General features: G+C 44.9%; 1 protein-coding gene across 1 annotated transcript in view; it reads left to right on the forward strand.

Annotated features, from left to right (window-relative positions):
- Positions 1-26,150, forward strand: part of KIAA1328 (KIAA1328 ortholog) — an 898,127-nt gene that overhangs the window by 505,225 nt on the left and 366,752 nt on the right. The window contains exon 7 of the mRNA XM_086960312.1: positions 25,403-26,091. Within this exon, the coding sequence (XP_086816438.1) occupies positions 25,403-26,091 (689 nt within the window). The remainder of the gene's footprint in view (positions 1-25,402; positions 26,092-26,150) is intronic.

Consider the following 26,150-nt stretch of genomic DNA (forward strand, 5'->3'; position numbering starts at 1 on the left):
CAATCAGCTTTTGTGAGTAAGAAAGAAACGGTACCCACTGGGTGAAATTGGATATAAAGAGTGTGGAACTTCATTGCTAGGAAGAAGATAACGCTCTGTCTGGAACACAAATCAGAGGATTCAAGACAGACTAGGTGTCTTTCCTTTCAAATCTTTCTGCAGAATTCAGAATGTTGTCTATGAATCATTCCGTCTGAGGGCTTTCATGTGTAAACATGTGAGGGGCTGATTTTTCTGTTGGTAGTGATAGTTTCTCAAGACTATTGTACTTTTTTTGTTTTACTTACCCATCCAAGATGGTGGATAACTTTTTGATCAGAAAATACCAAAATAAAAACCTGTAGGTGTAGTGGCACAACATCAATTTTTGCACAGTGAAGTTGCCCAGTTGTAAATAGCAGCTATCGGGCCTTCGGATAAAAAGGTTTAATGGTCTGTGAAATTCTGGAAGCAGTGGAGGGCTGGAGGGGAGTTGAAGAACACATGGAGAGACGTCCTGCATAGCACAGGTGGAAGTCAATTAAAATATAAAGAAAACGCAGGGAGTGGGAAAAGTAATGGATGAGCTTGGGATGAGGGAGCAACACAGAGCAGGCTTGGGTGGTTTTTCGAAGGGCATGAAGCAGCACAAGAGGGAGACGACTAGAAAGTATGTGCTCTAAGAAAAAGAAAACAGGCAATCCAGCCAAAAGTAAAGAGAATACACTGCATGGAAGGGACAAACACAAGTCGAAAGTGAGCAAATGAGTGTTAATAAAACCATCTAAAGGCAAGCAGTGGGTGCACTGTAAATCCACTGTAAGTTTCTGGTATGGCCAATAAGAGGCTTTCGTCTACAGATAGCTAAAAGTTGTCTGCTAGGTGAGACCTAAAAAGGAAATCTACCTTAAGATGAACTTACATATATCAATTAGTCGTTTAGGTTAAACAATACATGAAACTCAAGGCCAAAACAGAATGCATATAGACAAACTCCTTATAGGGATATGTGTCAGTGTACCACAAAGGGCACCCAAGGATTGTAGCTTCCCAAAAAGATAAATGAGCTTTGGTGTACATGCTGCTCATAGACTGATAAAGGACATTCCAGTCTAAATAGAAATACGGATACCTGCCTTTTATATCTTCCTGCTTGCATCTATTAGAAAGGCACATTTGCCATCAACGCCTCCAAGGTTGAACCCTAGACATTCATACTTGAGAGAGTCTCCGGAAAGAAAGGCTCAAGTTCATGCTTTACTTGCTTTTATATTTCCCCTGAAGTTCTTGCATCTGTCACCTTCCAGCTCTGTCAACAGGTCCTCGATGTCCCTCGTTGCTGTTTTTCTAGACCTCTTTTCCCGTGTCCTGGTTATCTTTTACCCAGCGCCCTCCATTGCGATTTAACCTCTTGCGCTAATGTGCAGAAATTGCTCTGTCTATTTGGGATTTACTGATGGGGGAGATGTTATACGACTCCTCGTAGAGCATCACTGTGCACATTTTTGTACAAATCTTCTGCTTCTTCCTGTGCTCAGGATGCTGTCACAGTACCTCTCATGTATGTATCCACCGTCATTATTTGAAGTTCATGATTTGAGGATGTCTCGTCCGTGCTTTGCAAAAGGCCCTGCGCAGTGATGGTTAGGAATCAAGCTATGTTACAACATCAAAATTCAATAATAAAAACAGAGTTATGGTTCTGGCTCAAATATGCGAAACCCCTTAAACTCACCACCCAGTGCATGCCATAACTGGGCCCCTGCCGTGAAGAAATTCCCATTTGAAAAGGATAATGACAGACACCCCCTGAGTTGCAACTTTCATTGTGCTTTACATACCATAATTGGTGAGTTGAAGTGGTTTTGAGTATTTGAACCACAGTCTGTATTTAACAGTTTTTTTCATATATAATTATAAATATGCATTTGTTATGTATGTTTAGGCTCAGTATTGCACCACCAAGAGGTGTTTTTTTTTCTCAAAACTGACTTATTGTATTTTCTGCCATAATAGGCCCAACCCATATGTATACGGGTCATTGCATATTGACATTTCATTATTATCTGCGACGTTTCATAACAAAGGCTAAATACTATTCAACAAAACACCTAAGTGTGCAGTGTTCCAACTTTAATCTTACATCCAAATGTCCCCAACGCATATAAATCGCAAAGCTGTCCAAAAAGCCAGTACCACTTATCCAGGATCATTTTCCAGTTGCGTTGCCACAGAGGTCAGAGGCTCCAGAGCAGGCCTCTGTAACCAGCCCATCGTTGCCATCTTGGGCTGCTTCTGAGGGCATCCCCGAGCCTTGAATATCAATATCTCTAAGCCCATGCAAACGTCCATGCCCTGCTTCCAAACACCCAGTAGGAGAGGGGAATGAAAAATGTACTAGCTAACGTAACGGAAAGTTTCAATTCTATTAAGGACTCGGAGGCGAGGATTATGCCTTCTTTCTCCACTTTATTCAAAAGCTTCGAAGACACAATAGACTACGATTCCCATGGAACAGTGGGAGAGCAGTAGAAAAAGAAACAATACTGTGGCAACCAATCATAACAGAGTCAGTGTCCAATAGGGAGACAGGGAGTCCAACAAAGTCCTCTGACATCATCCCCTCCGCCGCTCAGCAGCCGCTCAGCAGCCTAAGATAAGTGCTCCTCAGTTTCTGTCTAGCGCTTACTTTGTTCATTGTGTGTTTAAATTACTGGTTTATTTAATTTGTTCATTGTGCGTTTAAATTCCTGGTTTATATACAACGTTTTACCGCGACGGTGCTATAATCCTGCATGTTTTGGAGCATGTTAATGTGCGCTGTTCAGAGTCGCGCTGTTGCTTTATTGCCTTGTTGGATGTTCATGGTGGTCGATTAGAAGCCTCTACGGGGCTCTTTGTGCGCGTTTCTCTCATTGTGACGCCGCGGGCACGGAGGTCCGTTACCCCGTCCCTACGCGGCTCCTGCTGGCCGGTTCCCTGGTCCTTCCGCCAGCAGGTGGTGCGGGAGGCTCTCTCGGACGCGACACAGTGCTTGAAGATCTCTTCAGCGATTCAAACTCCGCGCGTGCGTCAGCCATTTGGGAGCCCTGGTCTGAGACCAAACGCCCTGTGGGGTCTGTACGCGGCAAACTTTGGTAAATTTAGCCGCTTCATTTTGCTCCTACGCTCCGGGTCCTGCTCGTAAGTGACCTGGAGTCCATATACTTAGCTTGCATTACGCCTCGCTGTCAGAGGTCCTGTACTAGCCTGTTAAGGCTCCGGTGGGGACACGTTCCAGACCAGTAGTGACCCTGAGTGTGGGGGTCACAGTTAGTGTACTGTTTTTTTTTCTACTGCTCTCCCACTGTCCCATGGGAAGCGTAGTCTATTGTGTCTTCACTGCTGTTGAATAAAGTGGAGAAAGAAGGCATAATCCTCTCCTCCAGTCCTGACATAGAATTAGCTTTCCATGCATGCCCAAGCACAGAAAGTGTGCCAACATTCCTTAATGTTAGGTCTAAGACACCTTATACACACAAAGCAGGCAATATCTTGCTTTGCTTTCCACATGCATTTCAATGTAATAGGGGCCATCCTCTCTTCCCATTGCAAATATGTTATTATATAGTACACAGCAACACAAACAAACATGAAAAAGGTGAACACGATGTGGTACCTCCCAGTTACTGATACAAGCGTGATGTGCGTAGCTTTTTGTAAGATCATAGTCAATGATAATTTATGTACCTCTTATCCTCCTAGGTGTATACTAACACCATATACTGGCTGGCAGGACACGTCCCTGTAGTTACACTATGGCAGAATTGAGCTAAAAACCACTAGTGCCCCCTTAACTCACCTACTGTCCAAGATACAAAGTGGTTCAGAAAATGCTCATCTTACCTCTCCAAGGCTTGCCTGTCGCAGTTATCGTACAGTGCCACCAAGCACCCATGCCAGTGTTTTCTCATCGCGTACCTGGTGTATTTGTGTGTTTCTCCACCCCGAGGGTCGGTGGGTGGGGCTACATAGCTACGGTAGATCTAAGTCTTAAATCACTGAGAAATGTCTTCCGGGGTGATGTCTTGGAGTTGTGGTCATTGTACCAGGACTAAAACCTCTCAATGTTTGCGGACAGTAATATGTGGTCACTGTGTGCGGGTGCAGCCATGCGGCATGCAGATGCTCCAAACCGTATATGCATGGTTCTCGTCACAAATTGACTTCTGGCAGTTGCATTATCTAGATCGCGGCCATCAAACCCACGTGACATAAGTGTATTCACTGTGAGTGGGCGAAGTCAAACAGTATATTGTTACAGAAATTCAATTTCTGTTTTTAGCATACCAAGGAATATATAAAGAGAGTCACAATATTAGGTATTAAGGATACCTGTAGAGCAATCTTAGTTGTTCTTTTAGGAGCCAATATCCTAATCCTCGTCCATCGTATACACCACATGTAGAAGTGGGTAATATCTATATTGGATATAGTAGGAAATTGGTAATATATATTCTACCTATGTTGAATTTCCTCATGACGGGATATCTTTACAGAATCTAAGGGTGTTAGATAAGCCTGTTCTTATATCTGCATATGTAGTTACATAAGTACTACTGTCGTGAGCCTCTACCAACATGTATGACCAATGGAAGGTCATTGTCTTCATGAATACATGGAAGGTGGTGGTTGTTTAAGAATAGTGTAAGGTGTATCAGCAATGCTGTAAACACAGCCTCATACCTATAGTATGTTGTAGCTTGATTAAGCCATGATATTGCTCCTCGGGTATGTAGTATGTTTTAGTTAAAAAATAAAAAGGAGGGCGTATGCTACGATCTTAGACTGTTGCCCCGTACGTTATTCCTCATTGATTATTTAGTGTATTAATGAAGTTCCAGGTGATAGCATCACTGAAGCCCTGTTGGTGTGTGCTGAGTCTGTACACCCACCGCTGCTCCTGTATTGTTAGGATTCTAGTGGTATTCTGGGTTGTTCTCACTTTTTCCAATATCGTCCATTCTAGATCTTCGCTGTTTCTTTTGGATATAAAATTGTTAGTCATTCTGGTCGTTTCTCTGGTATCTAGTTTTACTGTTCTCCATTTTTCAAGCGTACATTTCTGGTAGTCATTCCTATATATCTTAATTCACATGTGATCTTATAAATTATGTTGCTTGAATTTCAATTAATATGGTTTCTTTGTTCTCACTGGAACAGAGCCCGAGATCCAGAGTAACTGTGTGTCTGGTTTTGCAGACACATGCATTGGCCACAAGGGGAATGTCCTTTTACAGGTGGAAGGTTCCACAGTATATTTTGTTACCCCCTCATGTTGTATTTTGGTCTCGAGTGCATTAGCATATTCCTTATGCTCGTCTTACGTTTCAGGGCCGGCCTTAGGCATGTGCAAGCTGTGCACCTGCACAGGGCCGCCAAACCCCAGGGTCCGCCACGCCAATATATATCCTTAATATAATAATCCTCTGAGGATGGATACATATTTGCGTGGCGGCTCCAGTGGCAGGGATTTGGCAGCCTCCGGCTCTGTTCCACTTCCAAACACCCTGACCTAGCCCCTCTCCCTCCCCACCCCCTCTTCACAGGCCTTCGCGCCTCTTCCGGGGGCTCCTCTTCCGAGGCCCCCTACCTACGCTCCCTCCCCAGGGCCGCCATGAGCCTAGAGCCGCCTCTGTACATTTGAACAAGAAAAGGGTCTTTCTAAGCAGAGCTTATTGCTATTCAATATCCCCCAGTATTTATTAATGATCTCTTCAGTTTGCTTGTAACATTTGTGTAAGTTGTCACACATACCACTTGTTCATTGTCATGTTCCTCCCGGTCTGTCAGGAGGCATTCCCTGTCACTTTATCTGGCCCTTTTCTGTGCAGGATAGTGTCTGTCTTTTTGTTTTTCTTGTCAGTATTTATTCCTCTGATTTGAATTTCCAGAGATTGGAACAGGTCCTCCTTATGTGTAGGAACTGTTTGACCAGTAGATTTTCTTAGTGCTCTAGGGTATGCACTGTCTAATCTTAAAACTGTTTCTGTCTGTGGGTTTTGTGTAGAACAAGGTGACCAGTGTCCATTCTGATGCTTTTATCAAGAGGTCAAGGAAAGGTAATTTGTAGTTTCAATATGGAATGATGAAGTTGAGGAATTCATTTTTGGAATTCAGCCACTGGGTAGACTGTCTAGGTCTTCCAGACGTTCTTCGCTGACCTCTCCTGTTCCCAGCTCTGGAATCCTCCCTCTATCTAAGTCATCATTAGAAGGCCAGTCATCTCCGTTGTTTGATGTTCTCGTAAGTTGTGTATGAGTTCACTGTGGTGTGGGAGAATTTGACATCCTTTTGTAATTTTGTTATTTTGCTTTGTGTCTGCAGTTTCCTATACCCTGAGATTTCTTTCTTCACCTTATCCAATTTCTATCTGTATGCTTCTATTTGAAGCTGTGTTTTTTGGAAAATCCTCACTGGTTTTGATCTTAATAGCCACTGCATCTGATAAGCGATTTGCTGTGTTTATAATTAGGATTAGCCAGTCTTTACTGTACCTCCACGCAATTTGAGACCAGTATTTTCTAAACTGCTGATGTTCTAGAAAACATCTGGGTTCATTCCTTACAATCGGGCTGTTTTGGGGCTGCATTAGATTATAAGTACTTTGTCATAATAGCTCCATGTAGGAGAGTTCTGACCTGTTCTGCCATTCTAGAGAATCCCAACCTTCTACTTCAACAAGGGCCTGTATTATATTCCCTTCTGTCATCAAAGGTGGTTGATATAATTTGTGCTGCCACTTCGTCTGTAAAACCAAGACTTGTTTAATCGGGCATGGTTATATCTCAGTTTTTTAAGAGAATCAATAATTTTGATATATTTAATTCTGATTTGAAAAAAATCCTAGTTGGTTATTTCCAAGTTATGCCGAAATATTTTTGCTTTTTACAATGACGTACTGTCCATCCACAGCTGTGCGCTGCACAAGAAAGCTTATGACCATTATTCACACTAAGGGCCCGATGTAGGTAGGGCTTTACCGATCGGTATCGGCCGAAAATACCGATTTTTGGCCCTTACCGATCGGTAAACAGCCATCGAGATGTAGGGCCCCAAAAACAGAACGAATCGGATAGAAAACCGATTCGGAATGAGTACCGAATGGGAAAGAATCCGATACGTACATACCGAAAATCGGATATGTAACGAATCGGAAAAACACCGAATCGGTTACAAAGACCGAATCGGTCCATGTACCGAATCGTTAGTGACACCGAATCGGAAAATCACCGAATCGGGCCAAGAACCGATTCGTTAGTGACACCGATTCGGAAAATCACCGATTCGGTCCTACTACCGAATCGTTAGTGACACCGAATCGGTAAATCACCGAATCGGTCCAAGAACCGATTCGTAAGTGACACCGAATCGGAAAATCACCGATTCGGTCCATGTACCGAATCGGAAAAAATACCGAATCGGACATGAGCCGAATCGGAAAACATGCCGATTCGTATGATTCTCCGATCGGGAAATTCCCCGATTCCGACAGTTGGGGAGATGTAGGGAGGCACAGAAACACCGAAATCGGCTCAAAATCGGTAGAATTCACTCGGTATTTACCATGGATTGCAATCAGGTGGTAACCAACTCCAACCCATATAAACAGTCCCAAAATGCATTGCAACTTGCAGGATGGCAGCTTTCTATGTCATTGCGAGGCGGCTACGGCTACAGCAGGAAGGACAGAGGGAATGGCTAAGAAATGAACAGGTCTACAGACAGAGGATAACCCTGTTCATGCTCACTGAGGCTGAGATCCTACAGAGATACAGGCTGGACTCTGACACCATACTTGAGCTCATCAGGGACCTTAAGCCATACTTGGACCACCACACCCCAAGGGCACACGCCATCCCTGCGCACGTCCAGGTGCTATGCAGCCTACACCTGGTAGCGTCTGGCAGCTATCAAAGTGGAGTAGCAGCAGCAGGAGGGGTGAGCCAGAGCAGCCTGTCAAGGTTCTTCCACATATTCCTTGACGCCATGATAGACAGGATGGACCAATACATCTCATTCCCTGCAACCCACGCAGAACTGCTACAAACCAAAGCTGACTTCTACCAGATGGCACAATTTCCCCAAATCATCGGTTGCATAGATGGCACGCATATTCCGATTTGCCCACCAGCGGACACCGAATACATATACCGCAATCGGAAATCTACACACACCATCAACGTGCAGGTGATCTGCAATGCCAAGTGCACCATCACAGACCTGGTAGCAAAATTTCCAGGAAGTACCCATGACTCCTATATATTCCAACAGAGCGGCATATATGCACGGCTGATGGCTGGCGAATTTGGAGAAGGATACCTCCTAGGTGAGACACATCATCAGACCCCCATAACACATAGTAGGTAGGTGTAATACATGTATGCATGTGTCTAATGTGACCCCTTTCTCTTCCAGGCGACAGTGCATATGCCCTCCGCTCATTCATACTCACCCCCTACCTCAACCCCTCCACACCCAGCCAAAGGAGGTATAACCGGGCCCACATACGCACCAGGAATGTTGTTGAACGGACCTTTGGCATCTGGAAAAGTAGATTCAGATGCCTGCACAAGAGTGGAGGTGCAAGGCAGTATACCCCCATCACCTGCTGCAAGATCATAGCTGTATGTGCAATGTTACACAACCTTGCGGTCAAGAAGGGCACTGAGGTGGAGTTGTCTGACTACGAGGACTATGACGACGACGAAGCTGTGCCACTGACACAGCCAGCTGGGGTGTGTACGCCAAGTGATGGCAGATACAGACGTGAGGAGATCACTGAGAACTATTTCTGACTGAGTACAGATGCAAAGACAGCTAAATGTTGCTTGCAAAAAATAAATTTTTAATAGTGATGCACCACAGTTACAGCACTGATGTGCATCAAAAAATGGAGATTGTAAACTCAAATAAAGTCCAGTGTTCTGGTTTGCTCATCCCCCCTTGCCAGGCTATTTTTTGGCCCGCTTTCCAGACCCACTGGGGTGTCCCTCGGCCCCCTCCGAATGGCCAGCAGCATCAGCGGATCGCCTGGTGCTCCTCCGTGGCTCTGATGCAGCGCTGGCTGGGCTGCTGCGGCTGCTGCTGTCTCCAGCATCACCCAGGTCCAGGGCAGGATTGGAGGCGGCGTTTGATATTAACATGGCCTCCATGGCCGTGGTGATCCTGGCCATCCCCCTAGTCAGCTCAGCCGTATGCTGACTGAGCACAGACTCTTGATTGGAGCTGCGATGGCACAGTTGTGCGGTCGCCGCTGCAAGGCGGGCCATGGCCCGGTTGAGCACCCGGGCATCCCTCCTGCGCGCAACCTCATGCTCCTCCTGTCGGGCAGATGAGTGGGTGATGGCAGTGGTCAGCCTGCCTAACCCTGCTGCCACCTCCTTGTTGCTGTCCACAACAGCCTGGAAACCCTTCACCAACTCCCCCATCTGCATGTTGTGCTGCAGGAGCTGGCGTTGGCAGGCCATGGTGGATCTGGCCTGTTGGCGCTGGATTTTGACCATCTGTCCCTCCAGGCCCAGGAACACACTGCCCTCCCGTGCTGGTGCAGCAGTGGTGGTGGTGGTGGCACGGCGTCGGGCACTGCTGCTTCCGGCCTGCTGAGTGGGCTTGGGTGCCACTGGTGGGGGTGTGGTGCTGGCCGGTCCCTGAGCCCCTGCTCCCAGGACTGGTTGGACAGGTGGCAAGGCCACGATTGTGGCAGGAGCTGGTGTAGGCGGAATGGTCTGCCTTGTAGGGGAGTTTTCTGGTGAGAATAGCAAGGGGGGTGTGCTGGACAGTACTGGGGAGTGCGCTGCTTGGAAATCAATCACCAGGACTCCCTCCATTCCTAGCCCTGGGGTGTCTCCTTCCTCATCCTCCTCCTCCTCCTCCTGGCCAGGCTGGCTGGTGCTCGGCCCTGCGACTGCAGTGTCGGACGTTGGTGCTCCCTCTGCTGTCACAGTTGTGCCGCCTGATGGTGCCCCTAGGTACAAAGAAGCATTTGTAAACTGAGTGCCGATGTATTACAGTCAGTACAATTATGGCATTCCACATGTCCTTGCATCTCCTTACACTGTGTCACACTGTTTCCTGTCTTGAGATTCTGCACTGACATATTTGGCTAACTTCTGCTGACTACATGTACCATGATGCTTGTCTCTTGTATGTTGGTGACAGTACAGTGCTGGTGTTTGCCTATGCATTGTGTCTAATGGGGAGGTGTCTGGTAGGGTGTGTCATGATGCGCATGCTTCTTACCTGTAGCTGTGGCTCTCGCAGAGCTGTCCAGGGTCCCGATTCCTACGATGCTCGCCCTCTCGATGGTGCTGGAGACAATTTCCTCCAGCTCGGTGAGGGGTGGCGCCGGGTTCTGGCCTCCTCCGGTGTGTCCAGCCTGCCTTTGAATGTCCGCCAGCTTCCTCTTCGTGAGGCTGCGGAGGTCGTAAAACCTTTTCTTCAGTTCCTCAATGGACCTGGGGGTGACACCAGCAGCATTGACCTTCTGGGCGATGTCGGCCCACATTCTCCTCTTGGTGCTGTCTGGCACGTTGAGGGACAGCTTGCCAAACAGCTGGCGGTGCACCCTCACCACCTCCTCAACCAGCACCTGAAGTTCGGTGGTGGTGAACTTGGGCTTCCTCTTTTGGGAGGACTTCTGGCTTCCTGCCTGATCTGCCATTTTCTCCTGTTCAGTTTGCAACCTCCTTCTCCCACTGCTGCTAACTGTGTGTGTTGGGCTCAGGCAGGCTTTCCAGAAACTTCTAGAAACTTCTTAATTAGCTGCACCTGCCAGGGTTGCCACTCCCTGTTTGGGTGGGGGAGGGGGAGCCACCTCATTGGCTGAATCGCCTATTGCCGAATCGGCTTTTACCGATTCAGTAATATCCGAATCGGTAAAATCCGATTCGGTATTATCCGATTCGGTAAAAGCCGAATCGGTTCATTCAATGCATTCCTATGGGCTTTTTCGCCATGGGTCTATGATTGCCGAATCGGATTTTACCGATTCGGCTTTTACCGAATCGGTATTCGCCGATTCGGGAATATCCAATTCGGTGGTAGCCGATTCGGTGATTTCCGATTCGTTGTTGGCCGATTCGGTGATTTCCGATTCGTTGTTGGCCGATTCGGTAATTTCCGATTCGGACCGAGCAGAATCGGAACATACCGAATCTCATTACCGATGCCGACCGAATCGGTATTCATTCGGTATTTTTTTCCTACATCTCGTTTTCCGATTTCAGAATACCGATTCGGCCCGCCTCGGTATTTTGAAATCGGAAAATCGCGTTTACCTACATCGGGCCCAAAGTGTAATGAGGGGAGAGAGAAATTTACATATTGGGGACCGCAGGATAATATCTCCCTATTTAGAATTCACTTCTTGGCGCAGGTCCTCATTAATGGCGCGCTGTCCCGCCCCTTCCCCATTGGACGGGGTACGCGGCAGGGCTGCCCTCTTTCCCCGATCTTTTTTGCTCTAGCTATGGAGCTGTTTGCTTGTCTTGTCCGCAGCGACCACTCCCTGACTGATTGGAGTTGGCCCGGCCTAGCGGAAGAGGATAAGATCGCATTATACGCAGACGACTTGCTGCTGTTTTTTGGATGACCCTGCTTGCTCGGGACCTCGCTGCCTTCGGGCACTGGCCATTTTTGAACAAGCATCCGGCCTGCGGCTTAACCCATCCAAGTCCGTCCTAGTCTCCTTACATCTTTCACACGAGTGCTTTGCTTGGCAGTCGTCAATTCCGCTTCGGCGGCTGTCTTTTAAGTACTTGGGGATTTGGATCTCCCTTCTCCCTGACCTCGCATGGGAGCTCAATGTCACCCCGCTGGTTAAGCGGATCTGCGCCGACCTCCTTAAGTGGCTCATGCTGCCACTGAAACCTTTTGGCAGGATCGCCCTATATAAAATGATGATCCTCCCCCGTTTTTTGTACATGTTCCAGAACACACACCTCTCCTTTGCTGGATCTTGGTTCCGGGAGATGGATGGTTTGGCCACAAAATTCCTTTGAGGGGGGGGTCGGAGGTCCAGGCTGGCCCTGGCCCAATGCCGAATCCCACCTTTTGATGGAGGTCTCGGAATGACGAACCTCTACCTCTACTACTTAGCGACTCGTCTACTTACGATCCACGATTGGTTTAATGGCGGCTGGTCCGACCCGGCGTATCACTTTGAGCTCCACATCCTGGGCTTCTCCTCTATCCAGGGAATGCTTTACGTGGCTACGGTTCTTCGTGCTCTTCCAGAGGTCACACGCAAGGCATTCTTGGCTTGGCATGCATCATTACGACATACTCAATGGGTGGGCAGGCTGACTCGTTACACTCCCTTGTGGTGTGGCACCAGACTTCGCGAAGTTGCCAGCCTGCCAGGGTTTCGGCAATGGGACCTCATCGGGGTATCCTTGTTGGGTGACGTCTGGAGCGGTACCCATATCCGATCCTTTCAAGACTTACAGGCTAGTCATTCCCTCCATTCCTCTCAATTCTTTTGCTACTTACAGCTGCGCCAGGCCCTTCACTCCCACATTCCAGATGGCACGTCTATGCCCGAATATAGCCCGCCTGAGGCGCAAGTCCTGACCGGGGATCTTGGGAGGGCCAGAGTCTCTCAGATCTACCGCTCACTCATCAACAATACCCCCAACTCCCTTTCCCTGCTCCGAGAAAAGTGGGAGGGCTGGCTTGGGGTTCTAGAGGATGAGGACTGGAGAGACGCCCAGATGGCCCCTAGGGCGATTGCGGTATCAGCAAGACTGCGCCTGGTCCAAGTCAATTTTTTGCACACCACCTACCTTACACCTCTGCGTCTCCACCGCACTGGGCTTCGGCCTAATGCTAACTGCCCCCGCTGTTCCCACCCCGCGCTGACTTTTATCATATGGTGTGGCTCTGCAATGCAATTCAGGGTTATTGGGAATTGTAAACACAAGACCTGACAGAGTTCCTGGGCTGGGAGATGCCCCTTGATCCCATGCGTGTTCTGCTGGGCGTCACCCTGGACGGTTCCAGGGCTGAGAAGCTCTTCCTCAATACTGCGTTGGCGGTTGCCAGGAGGGACATCGCTGCTCACTGGCTGGGCACCGCCCCTCCACTCTAAGGTGCTGGCGCCGGGGGCTGGACTGGTGTGCTCCGCAGGAGCGGCCTCTGTACATAGTCAGGGGGTGCCCCTAGGAATTCCATCGCATATGGGGGAAATGGGTCGGGGTACTCAACGAATGAGATGATGTGGTCCGCTCTCCAGGTGCACGTGGATATGCTATTTTGGATTTCTTACTGTGATCTTGATGTCATTGTGATGTGTTTGTCCCCTATCCTGCTAATGTACTATGTAGCTATGAATGGTGCTGTTTGTTGTTGAATTCAAATTCAAAACCCAATAAAATTGATTGTAAAAAAAAAAGAATTCACTTCTCTAGATGAAGATGCTACATTGACGCAATCTTTCGACAGTCACTTAGAACAGCTGAGGTTAATGTTTTTCTTTTTTATCTGTTTTATTTCTTCTTTTTATGTCCGTGTCCTCTTGCACTATTGGTTCTGATGAAAATAGGTGCCAGTCAATGCTTCTCCATTTGCAGCACAGACAAGTAGGCAAGCCTCACCTGTTGATGTTTGTTTTATGTCCTGTGTTTGTGACAATTCACGAGTGACAGACCCAACATCCTTGACTAGACTGTAACATAGACACGTAACAAGAAACCGTGATTAATAATCCGTCCTGATGAAAGATTGTGACCCTGCATGGGCCGTGAGGAAGGGCTGAAACATGTTGACGTTGTATAAGTCAATAGTGATAGCAACCCTGTCCTTAAACCACCAGAGTAAGTCATTAATAATATAATTATATCAGTCGCACCCAAACTGAAGGGAAACTGTGGTGACCAGTAGGTATTTTTAATATTTATATTCCCCGTCAGAGTTAGAATATTATCCCAAGTGCTGCCGGGAAGATGATTGAGCCCACTCTGGCTTTTAGGGACCAGGGTGTGGCCGGATGATGAAGCAGGACACCAATAGGGTGTGTAAGGGTCAAAAAGAAAAATATTTAATATTCTTTTGGGGGCGGGAAGACTGGGCTACAATAATACATTTGTAAGTCACTATTTTCTATCCAGTTACCAGTGGAGTCCAGTGCATCTTGCACTAGGAGTCCAGATATGTTTTGTATTGTAAGATTTACATTCCCATTAGTATCCCATGTGAAGCACTGAAGCGCTTACCTACATAGAAAGCATGCTATGTAGGGTGTGTGGTTGGAAGGGTGTTGTCTTTGTTTGGATCTTATGTGGGCAGTGTTTCCATATTGTGTGTGATGACCACGGAGAGTCCTGTGTCTGTCTCCTATGTGCCTCCACTGTGTGACATGGTCACTGACTGAGGCGCCGCAGGCAAAACCAACCTGCATGACTTCTGCAAGCAGTTACTCTTGTGAAGAAAATAATTATATTCCCGCCCCAAGTCGATATTTCTAGACCAGGTGACTTAAAAGGACACGTTCCTGGGCCTTCGCTACATTTCTAACCTCATCTGGTTCTTTGCCCGTGACAATTACATCAGGGATATCCTACATTGGGTTCCCTAAGAGAGTAATTTATTTGACTTTTTTTCACCCTTGGTGTTAGTCACAGATAATACCTCATGCACTATATGGAAGGTGACATATCAAGGATACCCCTATATCGGTCCTGATGAGACCCTATATCAACAACAGGTTCTAAACATTTTCAAAATTGAATAATCAAACCTACTAAAAGTCATATTCAGGAAAAGTAGCTATTTTACCATCATCCTTGGATTTAATTAGTAGTAATTAGTTTACGAAACACATAACTTTTACTTTTTTCCTTCATTGTTGTGTGTATATATATATCTATATATATGAATATATTAATTGTAAACTATTCTGATTTATTATTTCCTTCACATGGGACACAGTGCACTTTTTCTTTGTGGAATGATACATACTGTAACTATGCTATAAAATATAATGGCAATGACTATAGGTGATGGCTATTTTATTACTAGCATTTGCTTAGAAATTGTTCTTTTGTAATTGGAATTAACTCTGTGAACACAATAACTGTCTACAACCATTGTAACTTTTAATATTATATTAACTTTGAGACATTGTGATACCAATGAGAACCACTGTTTTAAAAAGAATATATATATATATATATATATATATATATATATATATATATATATATATATAATATTGTTTTCCATGATTCCCATGGAGTAAGGGTTGCCCTTGTTTGTGTTCACTATATGTTTGACTTTAGCAGGATAAGTGATTTAACATTATGTGGTTACAAACTTGATGTACCGGTTTGTTTACATTACAATTGGTTGTACCGGGTCTTGTCTCCTTTCTGGTGAGGTATTAGGAACGGCAGACTGTTTAAGATATTCCTCCCTGCGAGGCATCAATTTAGTAGTGGGCATCATCAAATACACCAGATCCCACACTTTGTATTTGATTGCCTTTCAGAGAATTGAGATCAAGAGGGTCGATTTGTGATGATATATGGGGAGGGGTTCCTATCAAAATTCCGCACACAGAGCACCATGACCTTACTAGTTAGATACCTGACGGACTTTTGTGTTACTCCACACACACACACAAAGGGTACCCAGGCACAGTATTATGCTTTTACCAAAATGATTGGCTCATCTGAATGGGATAATGATACAAAATAGCTGCTGTTTATTTAAAATTGAAGTTATCCAGTTGTTAAAGATTGTGTTGTGCTATTTGTTTGTTCAGGCTGTCTGTTAATAGCATGTGCGCCTGTATCTCCATCTGTACACAAATCTTTTATTTCATTTTCTCCCCTGATGTGCACCATGTTTACAGAGCCCTGTGTCCAAAACATGTAATAGATCACTAAACATTGTTTTTTTTTTACATTTGGAACCAGTGTGATTTTGTGCGTATTCAAAAATGCTAATCTATTGAGAAGGAATTTATCATGCATTGATACCATTGTCATGCAACAGCTGTTTCAGAATCTGCTTCATTGGTATGAATGCATGCAAGTGGTGTCTTTCTTCTGTCTCCTGTGTTATCTTTGTAAAGGGAATTAGCTTAATGTAAATTCAATCTTTTCAATTAAGCTCAGTTCTTTTTTTTATCAAGTTTCTATTTTTCAAATTGTTCAGTGTTCTATAATTCCAGCAGCTCTGTGTTAAAGTGTGTGTCGTGCAAAGGAAAGGCGGTCTGTTGTGCTTTCCTGCTGACAACCGCTTACAGCAAGATGTCAAACGTTATCCTTAGTTCCTGATGATCATCTAATGATTAATTTCGCTTCCCAATGACTTCGGTTTCCAACTGTTTGGGAACACCTGCTGGTGCTGCAGGGAGGCTCAGGAAAGCTGAAAGATGCTCTCACTTTTAAACGGTGAAGGCCTGGCGCGTTCCTGTCAATAAGGAGCCAGTTTTAGTTACTGATCAGTAAAAGGCACTTGTACTGTATGCATTGGTCATGTTTAATGCAGGATGAGCCCTGTCACAATAAGAAGGATTTGCAGTTATTGTTCAAGCCTTTTGGTGCTGGCATATCGAAACAAGCCATCTGGTTTAGGAGGAGGTACTGCAGTTTCTTCCTTGGCAGATTTATATAGTGAGGGTCAGACCTAGCAGGTATCTGCGAGCTTCCCACAAGAATTGAGAAAAGCGAGAGTGGTGACCTACATACAGTGAGCACCATATATCAAAGAGGCATGTAGGGCATTACCCATGAGTTCAAGGCCAAAGGAGAATGCCTGCAGGGAAGAAAAGTATGTGCAGTGAAGATTTGGAATCTTTGGCGCGGTGGAGTGGAGTTATATACATGGTTGATAACCGCTGACCATAGACCCTAGTAGTGTCTATTACCCAAGAGGTAGGATAAGGGATGAAATGCTATATAAGTGGATTTTCAGGCTTGAGGTGCAAGTTGTCTTTGGTAAACCAGTTCTTTCTTGAAGGTGGCATGAGAGGGGTTAGTGCCAAAGGATGGGGGGAATGTTTCAAACCATTGGTGCTCTTCCTGAGAAGGGTGGGTTAAGGGTGTGTGAAATAAGGAATTGCAAGTTATTATTATTAATTATCATTTGCAGAGCGCCTGGCTACACTTAGGCATCCCCGCGCTAGAAGCAACAAGCAAGAAAGATAGGTGGCTTAAGCTGGATTCTGGAAAAGTTAGGTCTTCAGCTGCCTCCGAAAGGACAGATGATGAACAGTTGTACGCAGCTGGATGGGCAGGGCATTCCACAATCTCGCCGTATTGAATGCGAAGGAACGGCCGCCTGACCCTGCGCTTCTGATTTTAGGAACAGTTTCCATAGACAAGCTGGCAGGCCGGAGACATCTTGTTGGCCGATAAAATGTGATGAGAGGCTGATTTATCTTTGGGCCTGTCTCCCAGAGAGTTGCGCTATGCACAGGAATTTAAACTTCACCCTGTTGTTTATTGGGAGCCAGTGCAGTTGTTTTAATGCAGGCTTGGCTGATTGGGATCTGGGAATATGAAACAGTAGCCTGGCTGCACAATTCTGCACTACCTTTAGTTTCCTAATAGTGACTTTTGTGACGCCGTGGTAGAGAGATTTGCTATAGTCCAGCTGAGACCGCACCAGTGCCTGGACTATCACTCTCGCAGCCGAAGCTGGGAGCACAGAAAGGATTTTTCGCAGAATCAAAGTACACCAAAACATGAAGCTGCTAGCTTGACTGCTTGATGGTTGAAACTAATAGTCTTGTCCAACCAGACTCCCAAGCTTTTAATCTGGTCTTTAGGCACTGGTGGGAGGGCCAAGGCTGTTAGGCCAGCTCACTCTTGGTGATATGGAGGTGGCATTACCCAAGATCATTAGATCAGTTTCATCACCATTAAGTTTAAGGCATGACTGGTCTATCCACCTAGCCACTGTTTCCATACAAGGTCCCGAGTCTGCAAGCCATAGTGAGTTGGTGCATAAGAGTGACAGGGATACCCGAAGGTGACTAGCTTAAGGGGCAGGTAACTTGTTGCATTTCCATGAAGAATCTTGTGAACAATATGTGCAAGGTCAAGGAAGTGTCTCACCTCAGTGGAGAGCTGATTAAGGTGATAAGTGTGGATTTAATTTGCTCTGGTCGACTTTCACATGAGATCAATCTTGCGGTGGCATTGAGGGCAGCTTTTAGAGTAGTCTTGTGGTTTTTCGGAATCCCTTTCAGTAATGTGTTTCCATAGGCCATTTTAGATAGTACAAGTAATGGCACCGTTGAACTCTACGGTTGGAATTAGGAGCTTGATTTTCCATGAAATGCTGATTTGCTGTTGTGTTCCTTATGCTATGGCAGTGCATGTACGCATGAAGGTTCGAGTTCTTGTCAGGATGAAACCTAGCAATACTAATTTTTCTACACTAGTAGACGTGCAATCAAATAGATATTGCAGTGTTTTGGATAAATTAGAAGGAATTCAGTTTTTGATGAATTTAACTTTAAGTGCTAATGGGCCATCCAAGACTGCAGTTACTTAGTTAGGTCAAGTGTGGTTATGTCCTGCAGGGATAAACTTTTAATGTAAAGATGTGCTGAGCGCATATAGGTGCAAGAAGATTGTGATTTCATTTACTAGTGCGGCGAACGGTTCCAAGTAAATCTTAAACCGCATCAGAAATAGGACAGGAGCCATGAGGGATTCCTTATTGTAGAGGTAAGTGGTCCAAGAGGGAGTCAGAAAGTTTTATTTGCGGTGTGCTATATCCTAGATATATCCTAGATATATGGCCATTTTGCAAGGGTATGTAAGAAAAAAAGGAACACTAGTAAGTGCATTTACGAAGGTACGAACCCTAGTGAGAATGAGACGGAGAGTGAAACTGCCAAGTTGTACAGTGTGATGCGCTTGAAGGAGAAGTTTGTTCTTAATATAAGAGAGAGGAGTACCAAAGGTACACCAGAGTGCAATATGACATTAGGAGGAGTTCCCACCAGGATATATGCAGATTCAGGATCTCATTTTACTATTGTTAATAAGGAGGTGTGCAAGAGCAAATATTTCGAAAAGATTGGCCTACACTTACCTTCGTCGGATATTAATCCTGAGAGCTAATCGATATTTTGGGTTTTTGATTGTTATCCTTCTCTTTTAAGGAAAGACACACAAGAGGTAAACTGTACATGATGAAAAGAGGACCTTCGGTCCTGGAATGGCAGGATCAAGGGAATCTACACATTGTCCTGGATTCCAACAGCGCTGAGAAAGTATTGGTGGTGGATGGGGGGGATTCTGTGAGCACTGCTGTGGCAGAACATTTTCCTAAAGTGTTCAGTGAACAATTGAGCATGTTGGATGGTATTGAACACAATATTGTGCTCCAAGGGGATGATACTCCCAAAGTACATAAATTTAGAATGGTGTACTGTGATGATATAGGAGATAGTCTTTAAGGAATTCGAAAAGCTAGTGGAGATGGATGTAATCGTACTAACAGTGAGTTCGCAATGGATTTCCCCGGTAGTGCTGGCACGCCGTAGCAATTGAAAATCTGTCTCTGTGTTGATCTGCGACACTTGACTAATAACATTGCCAATAGTTTTTTCCCTTTCCAAAAATCACAGAGATGTTTTCATGCCGAAAAGGGGCTTTGTGGTTCTCAACCATAAACCTCTCTGCAGTGTATTCATGTCTGTGTCTAGGAAACTCAAGGCATATATCACACCCTTTGGGTGCTTTCATTTGAACAAATGCCATTTGGACTGGCATCGGAGGCAGCTGTTTTTCCAGGGTTTAATGCATAGGATGTTTGGGAAAGAGGGTGGAATTATGTTTTTTCTGGATGATATCTTAGTCTTTGGAGAGAACAGAAGGAAACATGATCAGAGGTTACAGGAGTTGTTAAGTATACTGGAAAGTAAGGGACTGACTGTAGAGATTAACGAGTGTACGTTCACTGAAAGGAGTGTGATCTACTTGAGGCATGTGATCAGTGAGGGGAGGGGTTCGAACCTAATGCTTTCGATGATCAGTGCTATTACTTGGGCTCCAGCACCTGCTATCAAAGACACGAGGTGAGGTCGTTCTCGGGAATGGCTGAGTTCTGTGCGAAATTAATTACTAATTTTGCTGATAACGTATATATCGGACCGTTATTCAAAAAGCATGTGAAATTTGTGTGGGACTCGCAGTGTGAGGCGGAGTTCGGCATAATGAAATGTTACATGGAGAAAGTCTATGCTTTGGGAAGTTTTGACACTGGATTAGATTGTATCCTAACAATGGATGCAAGTAACAAAGGGTTGGGGCGGTACTTTCACAGATGAATGCTAGAGGTAACAAGAGTATGCTTCTGTTTGCGTCCAGATCTCTGTCCCCAGCTAAGGTTAAACGTCCCATTATTGAGAATGAGGCGCTAGCATGTGCATAGGCTCTGGAGCATTTTCATGCCTTTGTTTCTTGTAAACAGATTACCATACAGTACAACAACAAGCCATTAGTTATGTTACTGGCCATGCAGTGAGTATCACTGCTTCTGCCAGGATTGCTAAATTGTTTTTGAGCATGAAAGATTATATATGCCACATTGTGTATGTTCCTGGAAAGGATAATATGGTGGCAGATTGTTTATCCAGGATGCCTTGTCCGTTAGAGAGGTGTGAGGATGATCCATGGAACGACTTTAAGATTGCTTTGGTACATGACTCGGGCACACCTGCCATTAGGAAAGAGGAGTGACAGAAGAAACAGGAGGAGGATATTGTTTTGCAGGATGTTTTGAGCACGTGTATGAGGACTGCTCTAGGAAGGAGTAGTTGACAGACATGTAAAGAACTTTTTGGCAGGTTAGATTGGAGCTGTCGGCAGTCAAAGAGGTGGTTCTTAGAAGGAGTAAGGTCATTCCCCATGTGGTTAGGAGGTAAACGTTGCCATGACTAACTCTTTGGTGTTGTAAGAAAACCAAATCTGTAATCGAAGAACTGTTTTGATGGTCTGGAGAAGACAAGGTGGTGGAAAGGTTTGTTAGATCCTGTGAAGTGTGTTCCTCTGATGACAAGTCGTTACAGACATTAAGACTACCTATGAATGAGTGCATTATTGCCAAACAACCTTGGGAATGTGCAGTGGCAGATTTGTTGGATCCTGTTGGGAATTTACAAGAGTATGTGATTGTGCTAATGGATCTTTTATCAAAATGGCCAGTGGTGGATATAACGGAGAGAACTGCCTATTGCTGGAAGGATTTCCCCCTCCCCCCGAAATACGGCTCTAATTGCGCCTCTGCTGTTCCCCAATCCTCCCCAAACCTCACCCCCCCCCGCCCCTTCCCCATAGTACCTCCATTAATACGTTTCAAAGAGTAGGAAGCCAAGGGGATTATGAGAACATCAATGTTTTCGGACTGCTAACAATATTTTCCTTTCTTAAGTGTCGGCAATCAGAGGCTAAGTAAATGTGTTCAGTGTGCCTAGTGCTAGTCCGTAGTCTAGCTGGCTTATTTCGTAGGTGTTTAATTGTTTTTTTTAACTTGTAGGCTGGGAGAGCGTTACCCTCTGTTGTTGTAGTCCAAGTCAGATGGACAACACCAGAGAAAGGGGCACTCACGCTGTTTTCCTCTAGAAGCCAATAACCATGGTGGATCAGGAGTGGAGGAGTGTGGCTCAGGGGTTAGAGGCGGCAGACCTGGAGCCTGAGTTCGGCCCGGGACCAGGGTTCAATTCCCCGCCTCGGCGGGTCTTGGGCTCAAAAATTCCACGGACTCGTTAATTCTCGCTCCGGTGCCTCCTCGACTCACGGGTTCACACTCTGCGACTCTGGGCAATAGCTTGCTTAATCTCCACAACGGCCCCTCGCGGCGGGATGCCTGGCTTTCACCTTGTGGATACCCTGCCAGGGTTATCTCACAGGGGAATACCAGGACGGGTTCCCTAAGCAAGCGCTGAGATGCCCCAGGGTAAGTCGTGCGCTATATAAGATTCATTCATTTCATTTCATTTCATTTCATTTCATTTCATTTCATCAGGTAACAACACACATTTAAAAAATGTAGGCCGACTCATGGCAGTTCGCCAGTGCAGGAGTCAGTTACAATTAGGCCCCCTGTTTTCTAGATTTAGTAACACATCTCAACTTATTCAAAGCAGTCAGAAGGTCTACAATGCTCACTGTGCATGGTCTATGATATGCATAGTTTGCATCGTTGCTCTGTATTTTCCTTTACTGTTTAAACCTTTTTCAGGAATTGCAAAAAGACCAGGAAAAGGCATCAAAATGTGTGGATCTACGCACAGATTTACAGAATTGTGAGGGATTGGGTTGGCTTCCTCCCCTCAATCAATTCTGACGCAGGAGATGTTTCCTCCCCTCCCCGCCACCTCCCCCCACACCCCCTCTGGCACTTTAAGGTCGGAGGCTTCTGTGATTTGCCAATTGGTAATGGCCTCTGCAACAAAAATAGTTCCAGAGAGCTCAGATCCTCAAATTCAACGATGATCAGCAAACCCTCCTTTAGAGGAAGAGAAGAAATGTTGAAATTTCCAATGGGATTTGTATATTGTAAAGGATAAATGTATCTATGCCATGTTAGAGAAAATAAATGTGGACAAATAACTCATGTTATCCAGAGAAACTGTACAAATCCGGACACATTCACACATTACTAAAGTGCAAAGGTCTCGTTCCAGCTTATTACCACAGTTGCATGAAATTTACATGCGAATATCATTGTTTACTGCCTAACTGATTGCGTGTTCTAATTACTTTACACATGGAAAGAACTCTCCTAACAGACGCAAGGCCTCTTCAAAAAGATTTGACCCTACTGCACAAATGTAATTAGTTCCCTGCATCCTGGTTTGGGTTAAGCCGCTTTTTTTTTGATTAAATGCGTACACATGAAAAACTTTGTGTCATAAACCTATTCAGATGTGAAGAATATGACATGCTATTTAGTGCCATTGTTGTGTGGGGAGGCATTATGACTCATAAGAGGCGAAGCAAATTAGAAATCTGAAAAATGCTACCTCTTGTAGTAAAAGAATATTGGCAAGCACACTCTAGCATCATACCAGGCTGCCCCATAACTGATTCAATTCAATGCATGTCTTCTGCACTATATGGATCAATGCAGTCAAATGGCTGATCAATAACATGAGGGCTGTTAAAAGGTATGTGCGAGTCCTTGCAGATTTTATAAAATTGCCTACGATTTGTCTTTTTTTTTTTTTACAGTTTCTGAAACTTTAACATATAATTTGCTGTCCTTTAATTAGCAGACAATGAATTGTTAACTTCAAAGTCGTTGGGAAAATGGTCCCCACAGCAGCTGATCCTCCTCTATGGTGGAGGAGCGTTATCCCCCTCCCCATCAGCCTCAAAACTGTAAGAATGAACTGAAAATAAAAGTGCTTATTATTGTTTTATTTTTCTTACCATAGCCGAGGCTTGGGGGCTGAGCCGTCATGGAGGGGGAGTGGTGGGCAGGGCACTGGTATCAGTGTGCATGACGGTTTGGCTACCCGTCTCAGGATGGCCAAACCATCATACACACTGAAGCTGTCTCCAATCCGAGTCTCACTGAGGGTGCAAATCATTGGCACAAATACAATGCAATGACCAGGTAATAAACAGGCGCTCAACAAAATTATGGCCACAGTAAGATATCCTTTGTGAAAAGATTCTGCTACAAAGCATAGAAAAGGAAGGTCACCTTTCTTCCTTACAAACACCAAGGAATCCCCTGGTTAGAACATTTATAAAATTCTTAGCTGAGCAGATTATAATCAATATTTCAAGTCCAAAATATGTCTCAACAAGTACATATATCAGTGATAAATTTATAAGTGTCCAACTTTGTATCCAAAGTAATGTATTCTTCTTATTAACAACACCAAGGTCTGTTGTCATAGCATCATTGTCATTTATTTCTGTTTGTTTTCCATCAATCAAAGACACAGCCAACACGTGTTTTGTCGGGCATTAATGTCATGCCTTTCGACTTCTTCAGGGCAAAGAAAAAATCATATCCTTCCTGTAATTCAGACCTCCAATGGTATAGCCGGGAGTTACACCCAGTACTTGGGTATTCTGTAGGATAACTCGCCACATACTCGTGTTGAGAACGGGAATTCTTCAAATTTTGGAGACAGTCAGCCCAAGTACTGGGTGTAACTCACGGCTATTCCATTGGAGGTCTGAATTACAGGAAGGATATGATTTTTTCTTTGCCCTGAAGAAGTCGAAAGGCATGACATTAATGCCCGACGAAACACGTGTTGGCTGTGTCTTTGATTGATGGAAAACAAACAGAAATAAATGACAATGATGCTATGACAACAGACCTTGGTGTTGTTAATAAGAAGAATACATTACTTTGGATACAAATTTGGACACTTATAAATCTCTCACTGATATATGTACTTGTTGAGACATATTTTGGACTTGAAATATTGATTATAATCTGCTCAGCTAAGAATTTTATAAATGCAAATCATTGGCACTCAGGTCAATCCTGTCGCAGCTTATAGCAGCATAAAAACAGCAGCATCCGGATTGGCCGCAGGAGATTCTGGGAGCCTGTGCTGGTGAGGATGGAGCAGAAGATCTGCAATCTAGCAAGTAAATTATTAATATTTTTTTTGTCTCCTTTGTTTGTCGGCCGGGATTAGAGTCGCTACTGGGTCCCCCAAAATAGGTTTGGCCAACACCCAAAAATCCTTAGGATGTTCATGGTCCCTTATGTCTGATGATCTGTGTTTGTTATGCTATAGGCTTCATCTACAAACTACTTGCTGTAGTATAGATTAACTGAACCAGTGCTCACTGATATGGGTTTATTTTTTGAATGCTCATATATGCCTGCATTACCGAGTAGGAGTAGAAGTTGTTATTTTTCACCTTTTATTTTAGGAATACTTCAAGGGCATAGTTTTCACTTTCAACTAGATGAACATGTCATCATCTGATTGCTGAGTCCGGTCTACTTCATCAGGATTTTTGTTGTACAGCTTTCCCTTTTGGTGGGGGATCATTTTAAGAAACAGGTCTTGAGGTTCTTCTTGAATTGGGTCAGCGACGCTGATTGCCTGAGAATGAGGGGCAGGGTGTTCCAGGTCTTGGGGGGTGAAGTAGGAGAAAGAACTTCCTCTGTTTCTGGTCTTCTGGATCCTGGAAACAGAGGTTAGGGCGAGTTGGGCGGAACAAAGTAGTCTGGCGAGTCTGCAATCCTATTTTCTTTGTGAGCTGCTTATCCATTTTGAATGAATCCACGTATAAAGCAGAATAGGGGTGTCTCGGTAGATGTGGCTTTATTTGAGCAGTGCTGTTCGGCGATATCTCTTGCTTTTGCTGGTGTTTGATTGTATCACAGCAAAAAAGTGTTATTGAAATGTAATTAACATGCCTTGTTGTTCTTATAGGGATCCAGACAGAAGAGTCCATTGCAGTCTCTACATTTGGAATTTGATGGTTCCTACCTTGGCTTGGCTGAAACCCAGAATGCTTACCAGACAAGTAAGACTGTTAATGCTGGAAGTGTTGGGTTGTTTTCCGATTCTCTACATCATTGTCAGGAAGATCCGGGAACCAGACTCATGTTCCACTCAACCCTACAAGAACATCCAGGTGAATATCCAATGGAAAATGGCGTTCAGAAAACTGTTAACTCATCGCCTTCAAGGAATCATCAAGGACAACACCAGTCCAAGTTCATCAGTGGCCATGGCCACCTGAGGCAAGACCATCAGATCACATGTCTACAGGAAGCTATGGCCCATTGTTGCGTTCGTAGTCCACTGACCAGTGCAGAACATGTTCAAAGATCATGTCAGTCTGCGCATTTACCAACAAAACACCATGGAGCACTCTCCGGCTCCAGAGGGTTTAGTCATCACCCTGGTACGACTGTACTGAACGGTGCACCGGAACCACAACCAAGGGAAAAGGGCCATGGGAAGCAATCACATGAGCAAAGGAAGCAGCTTCTTTTACTTCAGAAAATGGAGCTGGAGATTGAGAAGGAGAGGCTGCAGCAGATGCTGGCCCAGCAGGAAGCGCGGTTACTATTAAAACAGCAGCAGCTCCAGCAGTCCAGGCTTGATTACAATAGGTATGTTGAATATATATCTTAAATAGTTACTTTTGAGTTTCATATGTATTTAGTAATGT

The sequence above is a fragment of the Lissotriton vulgaris genome, chromosome 3_1 (assembly GCF_964263255.1).
Source record: "Lissotriton vulgaris chromosome 3_1, aLisVul1.2, whole genome shotgun sequence".
In the NCBI taxonomy this organism is placed as follows: Eukaryota; Metazoa; Chordata; class Amphibia; order Caudata; family Salamandridae; genus Lissotriton; species Lissotriton vulgaris.